Source organism: Theropithecus gelada, chromosome 11 (genome assembly GCF_003255815.1).
Source record: "Theropithecus gelada isolate Dixy chromosome 11, Tgel_1.0, whole genome shotgun sequence".
Classification (NCBI taxonomy): Eukaryota; Metazoa; Chordata; class Mammalia; order Primates; family Cercopithecidae; genus Theropithecus; species Theropithecus gelada.
In genome coordinates, this window is record NC_037679.1 from 109623795 (window position 1) to 109640310 (window position 16516).

At 38.8% G+C, this 16516-nt stretch overlaps 1 protein-coding gene across 2 annotated transcripts in view; it reads right to left on the bottom strand.

Moving 5' to 3' along the window:
- Nucleotides 1–12484: 12484 nt before the first annotated feature.
- The window catches only part of EPS8 (epidermal growth factor receptor pathway substrate 8), a 169402-nt gene continuing 165370 nt past the window's right edge, over nt 12485–16516 (bottom strand). The window contains exons 20-21 of one of the 2 annotated variants that reach the window (XM_025401810.1): nt 15463–15592; nt 12485–13751 (exon numbers count right to left, since the gene is read on the bottom strand). In XM_025401810.1, the coding sequence (XP_025257595.1) occupies nt 13638–13751; nt 15463–15592 (244 nt within the window). In that variant the 3' untranslated portion in view covers nt 12485–13637. The remainder of the gene's footprint in view (nt 13752–15462; nt 15593–16516) is intronic. The other variant, XM_025401809.1, reaches the window with a different exon arrangement.

Genomic DNA, 16516 nt, shown 5'->3' on the forward strand with positions numbered 1-16516 from the left:
TGATTTGCTTAAGTTCCTTATAAATTCTGGATATTAGACCTTTGTTGGATGCATAGTTTGCAAATATTTTCCCTCATTCTGTAGGTTGTCTGTCTACTCTGTTGATAGTTTCTTTTGCTGTGTAGAAGCTCTTTAGTTTAATTAGATCCTACTTGTCCTTTTGTTGTTGTTGTTGTAATAGCAATAAATTCTTTGCCAAGACCAGTGTCAAGAGGGTATTTCCTAGGTTTTCTAGGATTTTTATAGCTTGAGGCTTTACCTTTAAGTCTTTAATCCATCTTGAGTTAATTTTTGTGTGTGGTAATAGGTAGGGGTCTAGTTTCATTCTTCTGGATATGGCTAGCCAGTCATCCCAGCACCATTTATTGAATAGGGAGTCCTTTTCCCCCTGTTTATTTTTGAAAACTTTGTCAAAGATAAGATAATTGTAGGTAGGCAACTTTATTTCTGGGTTCTCTATTCTTCTTCGTTGGTCTATGTGTCTGCTTCTATACCAGTATCATGCGTTTTTGATTACTGTAGGCTTGAAGTATAGTTTGAAGTTAGATAATATAATCCTTTTTACTTAAGGTTGCTTTTGGTGTTCAGGTTTCTTTTTGGTTCCATATGAATTTTAGAGTAGTTTTTTTCTAATTCTGTGAAAAATAACAATGGTAGTTTGATAGGAACAGAATTGACTTTATAGATTGTTTTAGGTAATATGGCCATTTTCACAATATTGATTCTTCCAATCTATGAGCATGGAATGTTTTTCCTATTGTTTGTGTCATCTATGATTTCTTTCACCAATGGTTTGCAGTTCTCCTTGTAGAGATATTTTACCTCCCTGGTTAGCCGAATTTCTAAGTATTCGTATGTGTATGTGGCTCAGCTTGAATGTTATTGGTGTGTAGATATGCTACTGAGTTTTGTACATTGATGTCATATCCTAAAACTTTACTGAAGCCTTTCAGTTTTAGGAGGATTTTGGCAAAGTCGTTAGGGTTTTCCTTAGGGATAGAACCATATCAAGAGTGAAGAGAGATAGATTGACTTTTTTTTTTTTTTCTATTTCGATTCATTTTATTTCTTTCTCTTGACTGATTGCTCTGCCAAGGACTTCCAGTACTATGTTGAATAGGAGTGGAGAAACTGGGTATCCTTGTCTTGTTCAAATTCTCAAGGGGAATGCTTTCAGTTTTTGCTGGCTTAGTATGATGTCAACTCTGGGTTTGACATGGATGGTTTTTATTATTTTGAGTTATATCCCATCGATGCCTGGTTTGTTGAAGGTTTTTTATCATGAAGAGATGTTAGATTTTATCAAAATCATTTTCCACGCCTGTTGAGATGATCACATAGTCTTTGTTTTTAATTCTGTTTATGTGGTGAATCCCATTTATTGATTTGCATATGTACATTGAGCCAACCTTGCATTCTAAGAATAAGGCCTCCCTGATTGTGATAAATTAACTTTCTCATGTACTGATGGATTCAATTTGCTAGAATTTTGTTAAGGATTTTTTGAATCTATATTCGTAGGGAATATTGGCCTTTGGTTTTCATATTTAATTAAGCCTTTGCCAGATTTTGGCATCAGGGTGATGCTGGCTTCATAGAATGAGTTAGGGAGGAGTCACTCCTCCTTAATTTTTTGGAATAGTTTCAGTAGGATTCATACCAGCCCATTGGTATGTCTGGCAAAATTCGGCTATGAATTCCTCTGGTCCAGGGCTTTTTTTGGTTGGTAGATTTTTTTATTACTGATTCAATTTTGGAACTCATGACTGGTATGCTGAGGTTTTCAATTTCTTCCTGAGGCAATCTTGAGAGGTTGTGTGTTTCCTGGAATTTGCCCATTTCTTCTAGATTTTCTGGTTTGTGTGTGTAGAGTTTTTCATAATAGTCTCTGAGGATTTTTTGTATCTCTGTGGGATTGATTGTAATGTCACCTTTGTCATTTCTGATCGTGCTTATTTGGATCTTTGTTTTTCTTTGTTAATCTAGCTAGTGGTCTATCAATCTTATTTATCTTTTCAAAAAACCAACTTTCAGTTTCATTGATCCTTTGTATGGATTTTTGAGTCTCAATTTGATTTAGTTCTGCTTGGACTTTAATTTTTTTTTTTTTTTTGCTTGCTTTATTTTGTTCATGTTTTTCTAGTTCCTTTAGATGTGGTGTTATATCATTAATTTGAGAACTTTCTAACTTTTTGAGATAGGTGTTTGGCACTATAAACTTTCCTGGTAATAACACTGCTTTTGCTACCTCCCAGAAATTTTGGTGTTTTCTCTGTTTTTATTTATTTCAAATTTTTTTTTAATTTCTGGATTAACTTTGTTGTATATCCAAAAGTAATTCAGGAGCTAGTTATATAATTTCCATGTAATTGTAAGGTTTTGAGAGATTTTGGTATTGATTTCTATGTTTATTCCACTGCAGTCCAAGAGTATGGTTGGTATGATTTTAACATTTTTAAAATTTATTGAGATTTGCTTTATGGCTGAGCAAGTGATCAGTCTTAGAGTATGTTCCATGTGCTGATGAGAAGAATGTATACTCTGTGTTAACGGGTACAGTGTTCTATAGATGACTATCAGGTCTAATCGATCAAGTGTTGAATTTAAGTTGGAATTTCTTTGTTACTTTTCTGCCTTGATGGTCTGTCTAATGCTGTCAGTGGGGTGTTGAAGTCTCTTACTATTATTGTGTGGCTGTCTATATCTTCTCATACATTTAAAGGTACATGTTTCATGAGCCTGGGTTCTCCAATGTTGGTTGTGTATATATTTAGAATAGTTAAGTCTTGTTGAATGAACACTTTTTTATTATATAATGACTTTCTTTGTCCTGTTTAACTGTTGTTTGCTTAATGTCTGCTTTGTCTGATATAGGAATAGCAACTTCTGCTCCTTCTGAAGAAGTCTCTTGAAAACAGAAGATGGTTGGGTTTTTTTTTTTTTTTTTTTTTTTTTTTTAAATTCAACTTACCATGCTGTGCCTTTTACTCAGGGCATTTAGACCATTTACATTCAAGTTTAATGTTTGTAGGTGAGAGTTTGACCCTGTCATGTTATTAGCTGGTTACTTTGTAGTCTCTATCGTGTAGTTGCTTTATAATACCTGTGAGCTATGTACTTAGTGTGTTTTTGTGGTAGCAGATATTGCTCTTTCATTTCCATGTTTAGAACTCCCCAGGCCTAAAGGATATCTTATAAGACAGTTCTAGGGGTAATAAATTCCCTTAGCATTTGCTTGTCTGGAAAAGATTTTATGTCTCCTTTGCTTATGAAGCTTAGTTTTGGTGGGATATGAAATTCTTGGTTGGAATTTCTTTTTCTTTTCTTTTTTTTTTTTTTTTTGTGGAGTTTCACTCTTGTTGCCCAGGCTGGAGTGCAGTGGTGCAATCTTGGCTCACTGCAACCTCCACCTCCCGGGTTCAAGCGATTCTTCTGCTTCAGCCTCCCGAGTAGCTGGATTACAGGTGCCTGCCACTACGCCTGGCTAATTTTTTTGTATTTTTAGTAGAGGTAAGATTTCTCCATGTTGGTCAGGCTGGTCTCGAACTCCCGACCTCAGGTGATCCGCCTGCCTCAGCCTCCCAAAGTGCTGGGATTACAGGCATGGGTTACCATGCCCAGTGGAATTTCTTTCCTTCAAGGATCCTGAAAAGAGGCCTCCAATCTCTCCTGGCTTGGATTATGCTGAGAAGTCTGCTGTTAACCTGATGGAGTTTCCTTTATGAGTGATTTGATCCTTTTCTCTAACAGCTTTTAAGATTTTTTTCTTTCATGTTGACCTCGGAAAGTCTGATGACTAAGTGTCTTGGAGACAGTTGTCTTGTTTAGTATCTAGGAGGTGTTCTCCAAATTTCTTGAATTTGTATGTCAACTTCTCTAGCAAGATTGGGGAAAGTTTCATGGACCATATCCTCAAAAATATTTTCCAAGGTGCTTATTCTTTATTCCTTCTCTCTCAGGAATGTCAATGAGTCATAGTGTGGAGGTCTGTCCCGCAGACCCTGACCCAATGACAGATGAATGAAGTACACTGACACACAGATATTCTGCTTTGCCAGTTCGACTGAGTGTCCGGGTCACTTAGTTGCAGCCGTGGCCCTGACCAGCCAGTGAGACTTGCATTTATTCAGTAAAGATTAATTGACAAAGGCTTGAGTCAACACCACTACAGGGTAATTGACATTGTGGACTTCCCGAGTAGAAAGCAATTAAGCACCTGTGGTAGATCAAAGATTAGTCTTAGGACCACATGAGTAAACAAGCTAGTTAGGTAAACTCCTCACATTCCTTTGTTTCTACTCTAATTTGTTTAACTAAGGGGACAAGGCTGCCTTCAGCCAAGTTTATTACTGGAGCTTATGCAAACCCCCCAGGCCTTCCAAGAAGGTTTGCATCTTATAATTTTCCCTGCCATCCTGACCGAACCCCCACATCATAGATTTGGTTTCTTTACATAATCACATATTTCATGGAGGCTTTGTTCATTTTTATTTTTTTAAGTTTATTTTTTAAAATTTATGTATTTATTTATTTTTGAAATAGGTTCTTTCTCTGTAGCCCAGGCTGATGTGCAGTGGCACAACCATGGCTCACTGCATCCTTGACCTCCCTGGTTCAAGCTACCTTCCTGTCTCAGCCTCCTGAGTAGCTGGGATTACAAGCATGTGCTACCATACATGGCTAATTTTATTCATTTATTTTTTTTATTTTTGGTAGAGATGGAGTTTCACCATGTTAGCCAGGCTGGTCTCTAACTCATGGACTCAAGTGATCTACCTGCCTCGGCTTCCCAAAGCGCTAAGATTACAAGTGTGAGCCACCACATCCAGCCTGTTCACTTTTTAAAATTCTTTTTTCTTAATTTTATCTGACTGGGTTTATTTAAAGGACTACTCTTTAAGCTGTGAAATTCTTTCTCAGCTTTGTTCAGTCTGTTGTTAAAGCTTCCAACTGCATTTTGAAATTACTGTAGCGAAGCTTTCAATTCCAGAAGTTCAGCTTTGTTCTTTCTTTAAATGGTCATCTTTGAAGTCTTGGATCATTTTATTGGCTTCCTTGGATGGGATATCAACTTTCTCTTGAATCTCATTGAATTTCCTTGCCATCTAAATTTTGAATTCTATCTTCCTTTTTAGATATTTCAATCTGATTAGAATCCATTGCTGGGGAGATACTGTCATCCTTTGGAGCTATGGAAACACTCTGACTTTTTGAATTGCTGGGTTTCCTGTACCGTTTCATTCTCATCTGAGAGGTCTGGTGTTTCTTTATCTTTTTGAAGTTGCTGTCATTTGGATGAGGCTTTTTTTGTTTTTATATTCTTTTTTCTCTTGAGGGTTTGATGGTGGTGTATGCTGTGTGTATAGTTGATTGGTTTTGTTTCTAGGTGCTTTCAGAGGACCAAGGCTCTATACAGGTTCTTCAGTTGTGGCTAGTTTTCTTCATTGGGAATTGAAGGAATTTTTGCTTGGTGGTGTAATTCACACTCCAATCCAGTAATATGGTGCTTAAGAGTAAAGGCTGGCAGATATGTTCTTACTCAACTGTGTGCCTCTTGTATTTCTTCAATGTGTTCACGGAAGAGCTCTGGAGAGGAGGAGATGCAGGCGTGAGCAATAATTCCCTCACCAAGTCTGTTCCTGGGCCTTGGGGGAGGCCCTTTCAATCACTGGCTCTATGCCTGCATCTCCTTAGCCCCAAGAGGCTCCCTGGTTGGCTGCAGCCTCCCCTCCTGATATGGTTTGGCTCTGTGTCCCCACCCAAATCTTGTCTAGAATTGTAATCCCCATAATCCCTACATGTCAAGGGAGGGATCTGGTGGGAGGTGATTGAATCATGGGGGCAGTTTCCCCCATGAGGTTCTCATGATAATGAGTTCTTATGAGATTTGATAGTTTATAAGTGGCAGTTTCCTCTGCTTTCTTCTCTCTTCTGCCACTTTGTGAAAAAGGTGCTTAGGTCACCAGGAGACCCACAGCTTCCCAGGAACCCACTGGTCCTCTCAGCTTGGCAGAGTTAGAGTGGGCTCTGGGGTATATCTGCAAGTGCTCTGGTGATGCAGTGGGTCAAGGGCAGATCTCTGGGCAGGGCAGCTGTGCTGTGGGTATGCAGCTTGTATGGTACCTGAGGCTCAGTGTAGCTGAGCTCAGCAGACAGCTGTGGGGTCTGCCCAGCTCACACCCTCCCAATTGGGTCTCCCTCTGGCATCTGTCCCAAGAGCAGGCCCAGCCAGCTAGTTTTGTTCCAAGCCTTCTGCGCCCAGATCACTGAGCTGTTCAAGTGTTCCAGGCCACAGGGCTCCCTCATGCAGAATTTGCATCTGGCCAATGGGCTACACTCTTCCAAGACCAGTCCTGTGGAGGAAGGGGCACCTAGCTTGGCACCCGCACCAGTACACAAACTCTCACGTCATTCTTCTCAGTGTTCTGGAAGTGGAAGCTCTTCCCCTGCTTGAGTTCAGACCACAGATCTCAGCATAATATCCCTGGACAGTGTGCTCAGATTCTGGGGAGTTAGGACCAGGTCCCTACCTTTGTTCCCCTCTGGCCCCTCGGGGTCAAGCAGCGGCTGTGCTTGGGGGTCTGAACTGCTCCCAGGCCACTGCAAAACACTCAGGTGGGGCAGTAGTATATGTCTATTTGCAAGTACCACACTATTTTTATTACTGTGGCTTTGTGGTAAGTTTTGAAATCATGAAGTGTGAGTCCTCCAGCTCTTTTCTTCTTTTTCAGAATTTCTTTTGGGGGCAGGGAGCTATTTACAGTCCCTTGAGATTTCATATGACTGTTAGGATAGGTTTCTCTATTTCGACAAAAAACAAAACAAATCCAAAAAACAACTCACATCATTGGGATTTTCAGAGAGATTGCCAATCTAAATCTGTAGACTGGCTCAGATATTATTATCTTAACAGTATTAAGTCTTCCAATCCGTGAGTACGGGATTTTGTTCCATTTATTTGTGCCCTCTTTAATTTCTCTCAGAAATGTTTCATAGTTTTCACTGGACAAATTTCATACTGCCTTGTATAATTCCTAAGGATTTTATTTTTGTTTTATGCTACTATAAATAAAAGTTTTTAAATTTATTTTTCAACTTTTGTGTATATTTTAAGCTATTTTCCTTGTGACTAGCATGAGAATTACATTTAACATCTTGAAGTTATAACATGCTATACCAGCTTAACTTCAACAAACTCTGTTCCTTTAACAGCTATGTCCCCATCTGCTTCAGTTTTTGGTGTCACAAAATTACATTTTTATACATTGTGGATCCAGAAACATAAACTAATAAATCTTTTAATAAAAATGTGAAGTTTCACTAGGTTTGACAATAATTGTTTTTAATATGTATTAGCCTTTCAATCATATGGAAAACAAGAAGCGGAATTACATGCCAATGTTACAATAATACTAGTTTTTATAATTGCCCATGTATTTACCGTCACTGAGATCCATATTTTGTTTATGTTTGTCAACAGTAACTACAAGTTACTGTTTGGTATGCTTTCATTTCAAACTTTAGGACTCCCTTTAGCATTTCCTGCAGGGGAGGTCTATTGGTAAAAAATTCCCTCAGCTTTTGTTTTTTTTTTTTTTTTTTTTGAGACGGAGTCTCGCTCTGTCGCCCAGGCTGGAGTGCAGTGGCGCGATCTCGGCTCACTGCAAGCTCCGCCTCCCGGGTTCACGCCATTCTCCTGCCTCAGCCTCCCGAGTAGCTGGGACTACAGGCGCCCACAACCGCGCCCGGCTAATTTTCTGTATTTTTAGTAGAGACGGGGTTTCACCGTGGTCTCGATCTCCTGACCTTGTGATCCGCCCGCCTCGGCCTCCCAAAGTGCTGGGATTACAGGCGTGAGCCACCGCGCCCGGCTAGCTTTTGTTTATTTTGGAATGTCATAATTTCTCCTTCATTCTTGAAGGACAAGTTTTGCCAAATGTAGGATTCTTGGTTTAAAGTTTTTGGGTTTTTTTTTCCCCCTTTAAGCATTTGAAATGTATTAATCCACTGCCTTCTGGTTTTTAAAGTTTCTGATGAGAAATTTGCTGATAATCTTATCAGGGATTCCTGGTAGGTGATGACTCATTTCCCTCTCGCTACTTTTAAGATTCTGTTTTTGGTTTTGGACACTTTGGTTATAATGAATCTCAGTGGTGTCTCTTTGAGTTCATAGTTCATCTTATTTGGAGTTCATTAAGTTTCTAGAATGCTTATATTCAGATACTTCATCAAATTTGAGATGTTTGTGGCCATTGTTTCTTCCAATATTTTCTCCACTCTTCCTTTCTCCATTCTTCCTCTTGGGCTCCCACAGTGCATATGTTGGTTGACTTAATGGTGTTTCACAGGTTGGTTCTGTTCACTTTTTCTTCCATTTTTTTTTTCTTCTTGATCCTCATACTTGATCATTTACATTGTCCTATCTTCAATTTCACTGATTCTTTCCTCTGCCTGCTCAAATATGTCTTTGTATTCCTAGAGTAAATTTTTCATCTTAGTTATTGTACTTTTAGACTTCAGGATTCTATTTCTTTTTATGTTATCTATTGTAATTTCCATTTCGTCCATACATAGTTTTCTTGACTTCCTCCATATCTTCCCTTAGTTCTTTGGTATATTTAAGGCAGCTTCTTTAGTCTTTATCTAGTCGATCTGCCATCATATCTTTTTCAGGGATCATTTCTGTTGGTTTTTCTCCTTTGAATGGGCTCTACTTTCAGTTTCTTTGTATGCCTTGTGATTTTTTTGTTGTTGAAAACCGGACGTTTGCATCTACGAATGTGGTAACTCGAGGTATCAGTCTCCTCCTCAAGACCCTGTTAGATGCCTCCTTTGCCTCCTTTCCCCCAGTTTGCTGTTTTCTGCTATTGTTTTTTGTTTTTTGAATTGTTGTAGGCTATCTCTGTGTTGAATATCAACATGAGGTGTAAAGTTAAGGTCTTCACACGTTTCCTGAACCTGTGCCTTCTCCTAGGCTTGCACAATGACTTTTTTTTTTTTTTTTTTTTTTTTTTTTTTTGAGATGGAGTCTCACTCTGTCGCCCAGGCTGGAGTGCAGTGGCGTGATCTCGGCTCACTGCAAGCTCCGCCTCCCGGGTTCACGCTCTTCTCCTGCCTCAGCCTCCAGAGTAGCTGGGACTACAAGCGCCCGCCACCTCGCCCGGCTAGTTTTTCGTACTTTTTAGTAGAGACGGGGTTTCACCGTGTTAGCCAGGATGGTCTCGATCTCCTGACCTCGTGATCCGCCCATCTCGGCCTCCCAAAGTGCTGGGATTACAGGCTTGAGCCACCGCGCCCGGCCTGCACAATGACTTTCTAATTTCCCCCTTATATATGGTTGCTTTAGAATGTACTAGTTTTCAATGTCTGGCTCCCAAAAGGAGACAAAAAATGAAGAAAAAGAAAAAATGGTGTCAGCCTTCAAAGTCTCTAAAAGTCACCTTCAGCCTGTGGGAAGGGGTTGACCATAATGTGTAGAGGAAACAACAACAGTGGTCTCTGCCTCTTTGCACCTCTATGATCAGAGAACAGATCCCTGTGTTGGGGGGACAGGCCTGTTTTGCCCACCTCGGTTCCCAAAAGCTGTGTGCAGGCTCTTCCTGGAACATGTGCGCATCTGATGCCACAGGGCTTGGGAGTGGGGAATGGGTAGCTACTACTGGGCTAACAGCAGAATTGTTATTATTGATTTTTGTTATTTACCAAAATTAACTGCAAATTACCAACCAAGGTTTTCCCTGAAAGTTGCAAGCCATCAATGGATTCCAGAGTTTCAAAAGAGTTACATCAAATAGATTCTGCCAGGGTAATTACTGTCTAGATGGGTAGACAGATTTCTGGTACTTCTTACTCTGCCATCTTCACAGAATCCTCTTTTAAAACTGATATTCTAACTGTATTCCATATAATTGGCAAAGCTGAAAAATACTGAGTGAGCAGAGACATAGAAGATATTTTAAAAAAACAAAACACCCAAGTCAGACTTTATGAAACTATAATGTCTGAGATGAAATATAATGGAAGCAATTAAAAGCAAATAGAAGAATAAAAGGTTAGTGAACTTGAAGACAGCAATAGGAACTACCCAAATAAAACAGGGGAAACAAAAACTTGGTCAAAAATTAACAGAGCCTCAATGACCTTGAAAAAACTTCGAATGGCCTAATACACATAAAATCGGAATCTCCCAAAAAGAGAAGGTTGGAGGGACAGAAAAATCATTAAAGCAATAATGGGTAAAAGTTTTACAAATTTAATAAAAGCTGTAATTCCACAGTTCCAAGAAGCTCAACATGAAGAACTAGAAACAAGAAAACTACACAAAGGCGCACAAAAACCAATTGGCTGTAAGCCAGTAAAATAGATCTTTACTCTGGCACCACCAGTTGAGACCAGTAGTAGCAGGTTATTCTGTTTTACAGTTTTTACCCTAACATTTTTGGGATCAACATCACTGCACTCTCTCAGAGGTGCCAGCATCAAATGGCCAGAATCTCCTCCTCAGAGGTCTCTGTCCCAGCTCTACAGGGGGCTTTCCTCTGTGCTACTGAGGCACCAGGACCAACACCAGACCGTGCCTCCTTTTCATGGATCCCAGTCCAAGCTTTCTAAGACTCTCCTTCCAAGCTTCTAAATGCTGATAAACGTAATCCCTTCCCTTTGCTCTGTAGCCCTAGGGGTAGGAGCTGCTTCCTATTATAGCCACCTCTGTGATGTCTTACTGTTCTCTTTTCGCCTGTTTAACCAATTCTTTACATTAAGTACTCTATATTAAAAACTACTTAAATAACAGAGAAAGATGATTGCATCTTGTTAGGTTAAATCATAAGCTTTTTCTACTTTTTAAATTTTTTAATCAATTTTTTTAGAGATAGGATCTCATTCCATCACCCAGGCTGACATGCAGTGGTGCAATCATGGCTCACTACAGCCTTGAACTCCTGGCTCAAGCGACACTTTCACCTTGGACTCCGAAGTAACAGGGACTACAGGTGAATGCCACCACACCTGGCTACATTTTTTTTTGTAGAGATGAGGTGTCACTTTGTTGGCCAGGCTGGTCTTGAACTCCCTGGGCTCAAGCAATTCTCCCATCTTGGCCTCCCAAAGTACTGGGATTATAGGCATGAGCCACTGCTCCTGGCCCATATTTTAAAAATTATTGTTGTATGAAATTTCAGATACGTACAGAAGAGCAAGTGTAGAGGCTAAGTACTAGAGATTGGAATGGGTTATGAGTTATTCTCTCAGCTTCAAATCCATCTCTTTATTCTTATCTTTGAGATTTGGGGCTTTGCCAGGTGCATGCTCAATAGACTGTGCCCAAAGCGTGTGCTATAGTGAGATAGACGGCTAGAGAGGGAACAAGGGCCTTCTCCCTCCTGTTTTACTTCCTGTTACTACCAACATCACCCCAGTAGTGGTTCTTCACTCAATAAGTAGCAAATGATTCCCAGAGCAGTAGTTGGCTCAATTTACCAGTTTTCTTTTCCTCATGTTCCCAGAGGCATCCTCATCGTGCCCTCTTAGAGATTCAAGCACCAGCTACCTGCCATGCTCTTCTCCAAAGTCTAGGTCTCAGAGCCATGGATTTTCTAAACTGTTTTTCAATTCCTGAAACCTTTCCTAAATACCTGAGGCAAAAGCACTGATTAGGTTGTGTTCCCCTGTTAGCCTTGTGGGGTCTTTCCTCAAATCCTCAGAGAGCAGTGACCAAACCCCTCAGACGTCTGGATCCAAACTCTGTAGCGCTGCTCTCTCAAGATTCTAAATTCCAGGAACCTCTTCTCTTTGTTCCCACATCCTTAGCTGATGTGACTGCTTTCTGCAATTACTACCTCTGTGATACATTCCTTTGGCATCTTACATAAAGATGTAAATTACACCAATTCTTTTCATATGCGATTTTACACACAGGTTATTTTAACTTTTGAATCTTATTTTCTTTCATCTTATCCCTTTCAATAAAGGCTAAACTATACATATGTATCAGTCCTTCTGAAATGTAAAAGATCTAAACTAATTCGCCTTTATCATGCTCATGTTTGTTCCACTTTATCCAAGGGGCAGAGTGTTATAGAGAGACCAAGAGATGTAAGATGAGAAGCTCCCACATCCTTCAGGATCTGGGGAAAATTAGCTTCTAGGAAGCTAACTCTCCTCATCTGTAATAACTCATATAGAGCTGTTGTAAATATCCAGGAAAGCATTTATGTGGAAGCATTTAGCAATCATAAGTGCAGTGTAAATTAGTTCCGTTACCATTACCAAATATGACTAGATGGTAGAAGGAAAAGATAATGAAATGAGAGGCGAAAAGAAGAAAAATAACTGAAAAAAGTATTCTAGAGTTTCTCTACCCACTCAGAAATAGAATAATACACAGTTTTTAAAAAATGTGGATCTCCATTTTTTCCCATTACACTCAACTCGAATCCTCAGCCCATATAGCACAGATCCTTTTTGCCAAGGAGACAGAAGCCAGTTATTAACAGACAGCAAATACTGTTTATTGCAGACTTTCCAGCTGACTCATATGAAAAAGGCACTATGAAAATTAATGAATCTAGATAATTTCTCTAAATGATTTATGTTAAAATATACAACATTCTTACATAACATCTGTTTTATATATGTGAAATAATATAACATTTAATGACAAAAATTGTGTTTCCAAAAATAACATTTGTTGAAGGTTAGGTATCTTTCTTTTCTCTATGTGGACTCTTTCACAGGATTAAAATATGTGTAAATTAAGTGCTTCTTAATACCAGAAAGACTTGACACAGATAAACACACAAAATGGCCCCATTTCCTTTTAACTACTTATATCAACATTCAGAACTGAGGCTTTCATTAAGCAAAATACTGTAATGCACACCAATGCAGACTACTTCCTTTGCTAGACTTTGAGCAGACATGACCTCTTTCCCATTTGTGCTTTCTCATATATAAGAACACAGTATACATAATAAGCAGAATACAAACTAAATCAAAATACAAGCTACACAAGGAACTGCAATTGACAGAGCCACGACAAACTGTCTTGAGAATGCTCCATAGATTGATATTTGCATGTCCAAGGTATGGCTGTACTTTACAGTTCATTCAAATGTTTTAATTGTTTTAAACTGTTGGCATTAAGAACTTTAAATAAATCTAAATATTCTTCCATTGATTATGTCAGAGAAGAGACCTAAGTAAGCAGAGGCTAGCCTACAGTGAGCTACGCCCTGAATGACAGACACCATATTCACAGGCACAATCGAAACTGCTTAGATTTTGAATCATGGACAATACTGTTGCTTTGTTGCAGTGAAGAACGCCACCACCATCAAAACAATTCCTGCTTATACCCCGGGATGGGGATCGAATAATTAATCTAATAAAGGAGACTTCACCTTGGTAAAGTAAGAAAAATATTTTCCAAGGTCAAAAAATTCAGTTTAAATTTTTTCAGTTTCAATAAAAATAATGCGCCTAGAAGCAAATCCTGTGCTCACTCAGGTTTGCATGGGTCTTTTATGGCGATAAATTACACCCAGAAAAATGAATCTGACATTCCCTTCAAGGCTTCTTAAAACAAAGCATGTTGGAATAATGCCAAAAACAATGGAGTTTAAAAACAAACAAACAAATTAGTGACTGCTTCCTTCATCAAAAGATTCCACTCCTGAATCACTAGCAGCAGCACTGATTTTTTCCTGTCGTCTTCTCATAATTTCTTGTAACTCGGAGCTGCCACTGCTATCCTGAAAGATAAATAGTTCAGACAAGATGGTTACTGAATCGTGCAGGCTGCAGGTCATATCATGAAATGGCTCAGGACAAAAGTCGACTGTGGTTTTCCTCGAGTATCTCTTTAGGAAAGCTAACAGCTCCCCTTTTTAAGTGAAGCTTCTGCACTTCACTCATATATCACAATAATTTTTCATTTTGTAAAGTCTGTTAAGGCAATTCACCCACCAGGCCTTTCATTAGAACGTGATAAAGATAATCAATAATGTATGTGTAGTACTCTAGGTTTGCTGAGAGAAAAAAGAGGGTATGTGTACAATAAGCATAATAACATGGTAAATTATCAAAGAACTCTTTTGGGGTCAAACAAGATACTGATCTGCCTTTAGAAGATTTTAACTCAGGCCAGAGTGGGCTCAGAATTCACCCAGTTTCCCCTCCATATAGTTCTGACCCTCCGATCATGCTGGCTTTGCTTTCCCATCAACTGAAGTCTCTGGCAACAGAGGTGAATAATCTAAAAGATTAACTAGATCCAAGGAAAGGGTGAGGTGGTAGAAGGTGGCTGAGGAACATGAAGAACCTCAGGTGGTCAGCCTCTGCCTCAGTTCCCATCCAGAGAATAGGAAGAGAACAAGAAGCAAGAGGCCATCCTGAAGTGGGTGGTGACAGCAAATGACAATAATGATAGGCAGGTGTGGGATGAAGGAATTCAGAAATTTTAGGAATATGAAATTTTCTAACATGCCTTGAAGAAGTAATTATACACTCTCAACAAAATTAAATATAGTGGTAAAACTGCTTGAGAAAAATATATAATCCTTAATAACATTCAACATATGGAAAGCAATCAAATCTCAATATGGAGCCTTCAAGATCAATGTTGTAGGGAAAACCTCCGAGGGAAATATAATTTCTGTGGATTCAGAATGGCTACGGGGTGATATGCATGAAGTGATTTTACCCTGAATTATTTAACTATTGAATTTATAGAATATACCTGTTAGAGATGATCATGGATCAATTTCATGCCAAAGCCTACATTCTTTCATTTGAGTCCAAGTATAATTTTCATGAAACTATTAAGAACTGTGAGATGTAACAGTTGGAAACTACTACCCGTACACAGCACATTTTAAGTCTAAAATAGGATATTTGCAGCTTAGTATAAACCAATCTAGAAACATGCATTCTCCTGCTTTCATACAGACCATTGTGACTAAATACTTTTCAGGGCTCTCTATTTTCAGTGATCTCTACCTAATGTATCTTTCCCGATTATTGAGATGTATTACTAGACCTAGCACACACAGCCAGGGTTTTACAACCTTATAACCTATACACTATTAGAATCTCAAAATATATATATTAAGACTAGGCGAGTGTTCTGGCCTCTTAAGGCTCTTACTCACTCAGAAGCTAATTTCCACTGTTATGTCAAAATTAAATTTCCTATAGAAGTAGAGAATACATATAAAATGAGAACATTATGCTTTTTGTTAAGTGTCCAAAAGTATGTGCTCAAGCTTCACGTCATATGAGCATTTACAACAAATTAACCTTCCGGAAAATGTCATTGATGATCTCAGTGACAAATTTACAAAAGCAGAGTTAAATTTAATTCAGCTCTGCTAAGAAAGGGAAATTGGCCAATATGGACATAAACAGTTGTTCCCAGAGCTTTCAATTTGCAGAAAAACACCACCTTAGGTTGACAAGTCATACCTCTAATGCAGCTTTTTGTACAGTGATTTGGCTATAGACTCTCGCCCCTTCAGGGCAGACTGTCCTCAGTTCATCCTTATTGAGGGAGAAAAGTTGTGCACCATTTAATACTCCAAGACTATTGACAGTCCTGAAAGAAAGAAAAGAAAAAGAAACTGAGCATTAAAAATATTGCCTGCAAACAAAGGAGAAAAGTATCTGTTCCTGCCAGTAACTTCTCTTTTCTAAGTGTTCCATACCCTGGAACCCTTATTAAATGCCACCACAGTCTTTATAGTCAGGGCAATGACAAGCTTCTTTCATGATGATGACCGCGAGGCGATACAGATTATTAATTACAAAGTATCAAAAAGGAGCCAATTGGGTTTAGGGTCATTGTTTAATACCAATTCCTTGGGATTTGGTGTTTCATAGAAGGAATAGGTAACTTTCTAGTAACCTGGCAATTGACCAACCATTGTACCTCATTTTTCAATCATGCTAGGTAGGTGAGTTTGTAATATGTCAAGGTCCCTTGAATATGTATTATTCTAATAGTTCAATGTGCCAAATACATGTGAAATGTTTATAGACTTTTAGATAGATAAATAGAACCTTTACTATGGGTTTATTAAAGGAAAAGTTCTATTAAGATTATAATTGATGCCAGGTAACACTGTCTATTTTTTATTTGCCAGAGACACTATAACCTGCAGCAGGAGGAAAACTTGTGCTTATGTCCTATGTGGTCTAGGAAGTTCTGCTAAGACCATGGTCCTACCTAGGTTACATCAGAGTAATCTGATGGAGAAAAGAAGCTACTGGGCGTGAAAGCTGCCGACAGTTTGCTTAAAGAACTAATAATGAACAGATACTACCAACTGGAGAATGGGGTGGCATCAAATGATAATTATATGCTTATTTTAGTTCTTTCTCAGCTATGAACAGCTATAGTGATTTCTTGAGTATGGCACAAAGTATGCAGTCTGTGCCCTTACGTCTTTTAAGAGTTATCTGTGACATCTAAGTAAGCAAATTGAAAACAATGCATGTTGTACACACAGAATTGCAAGGT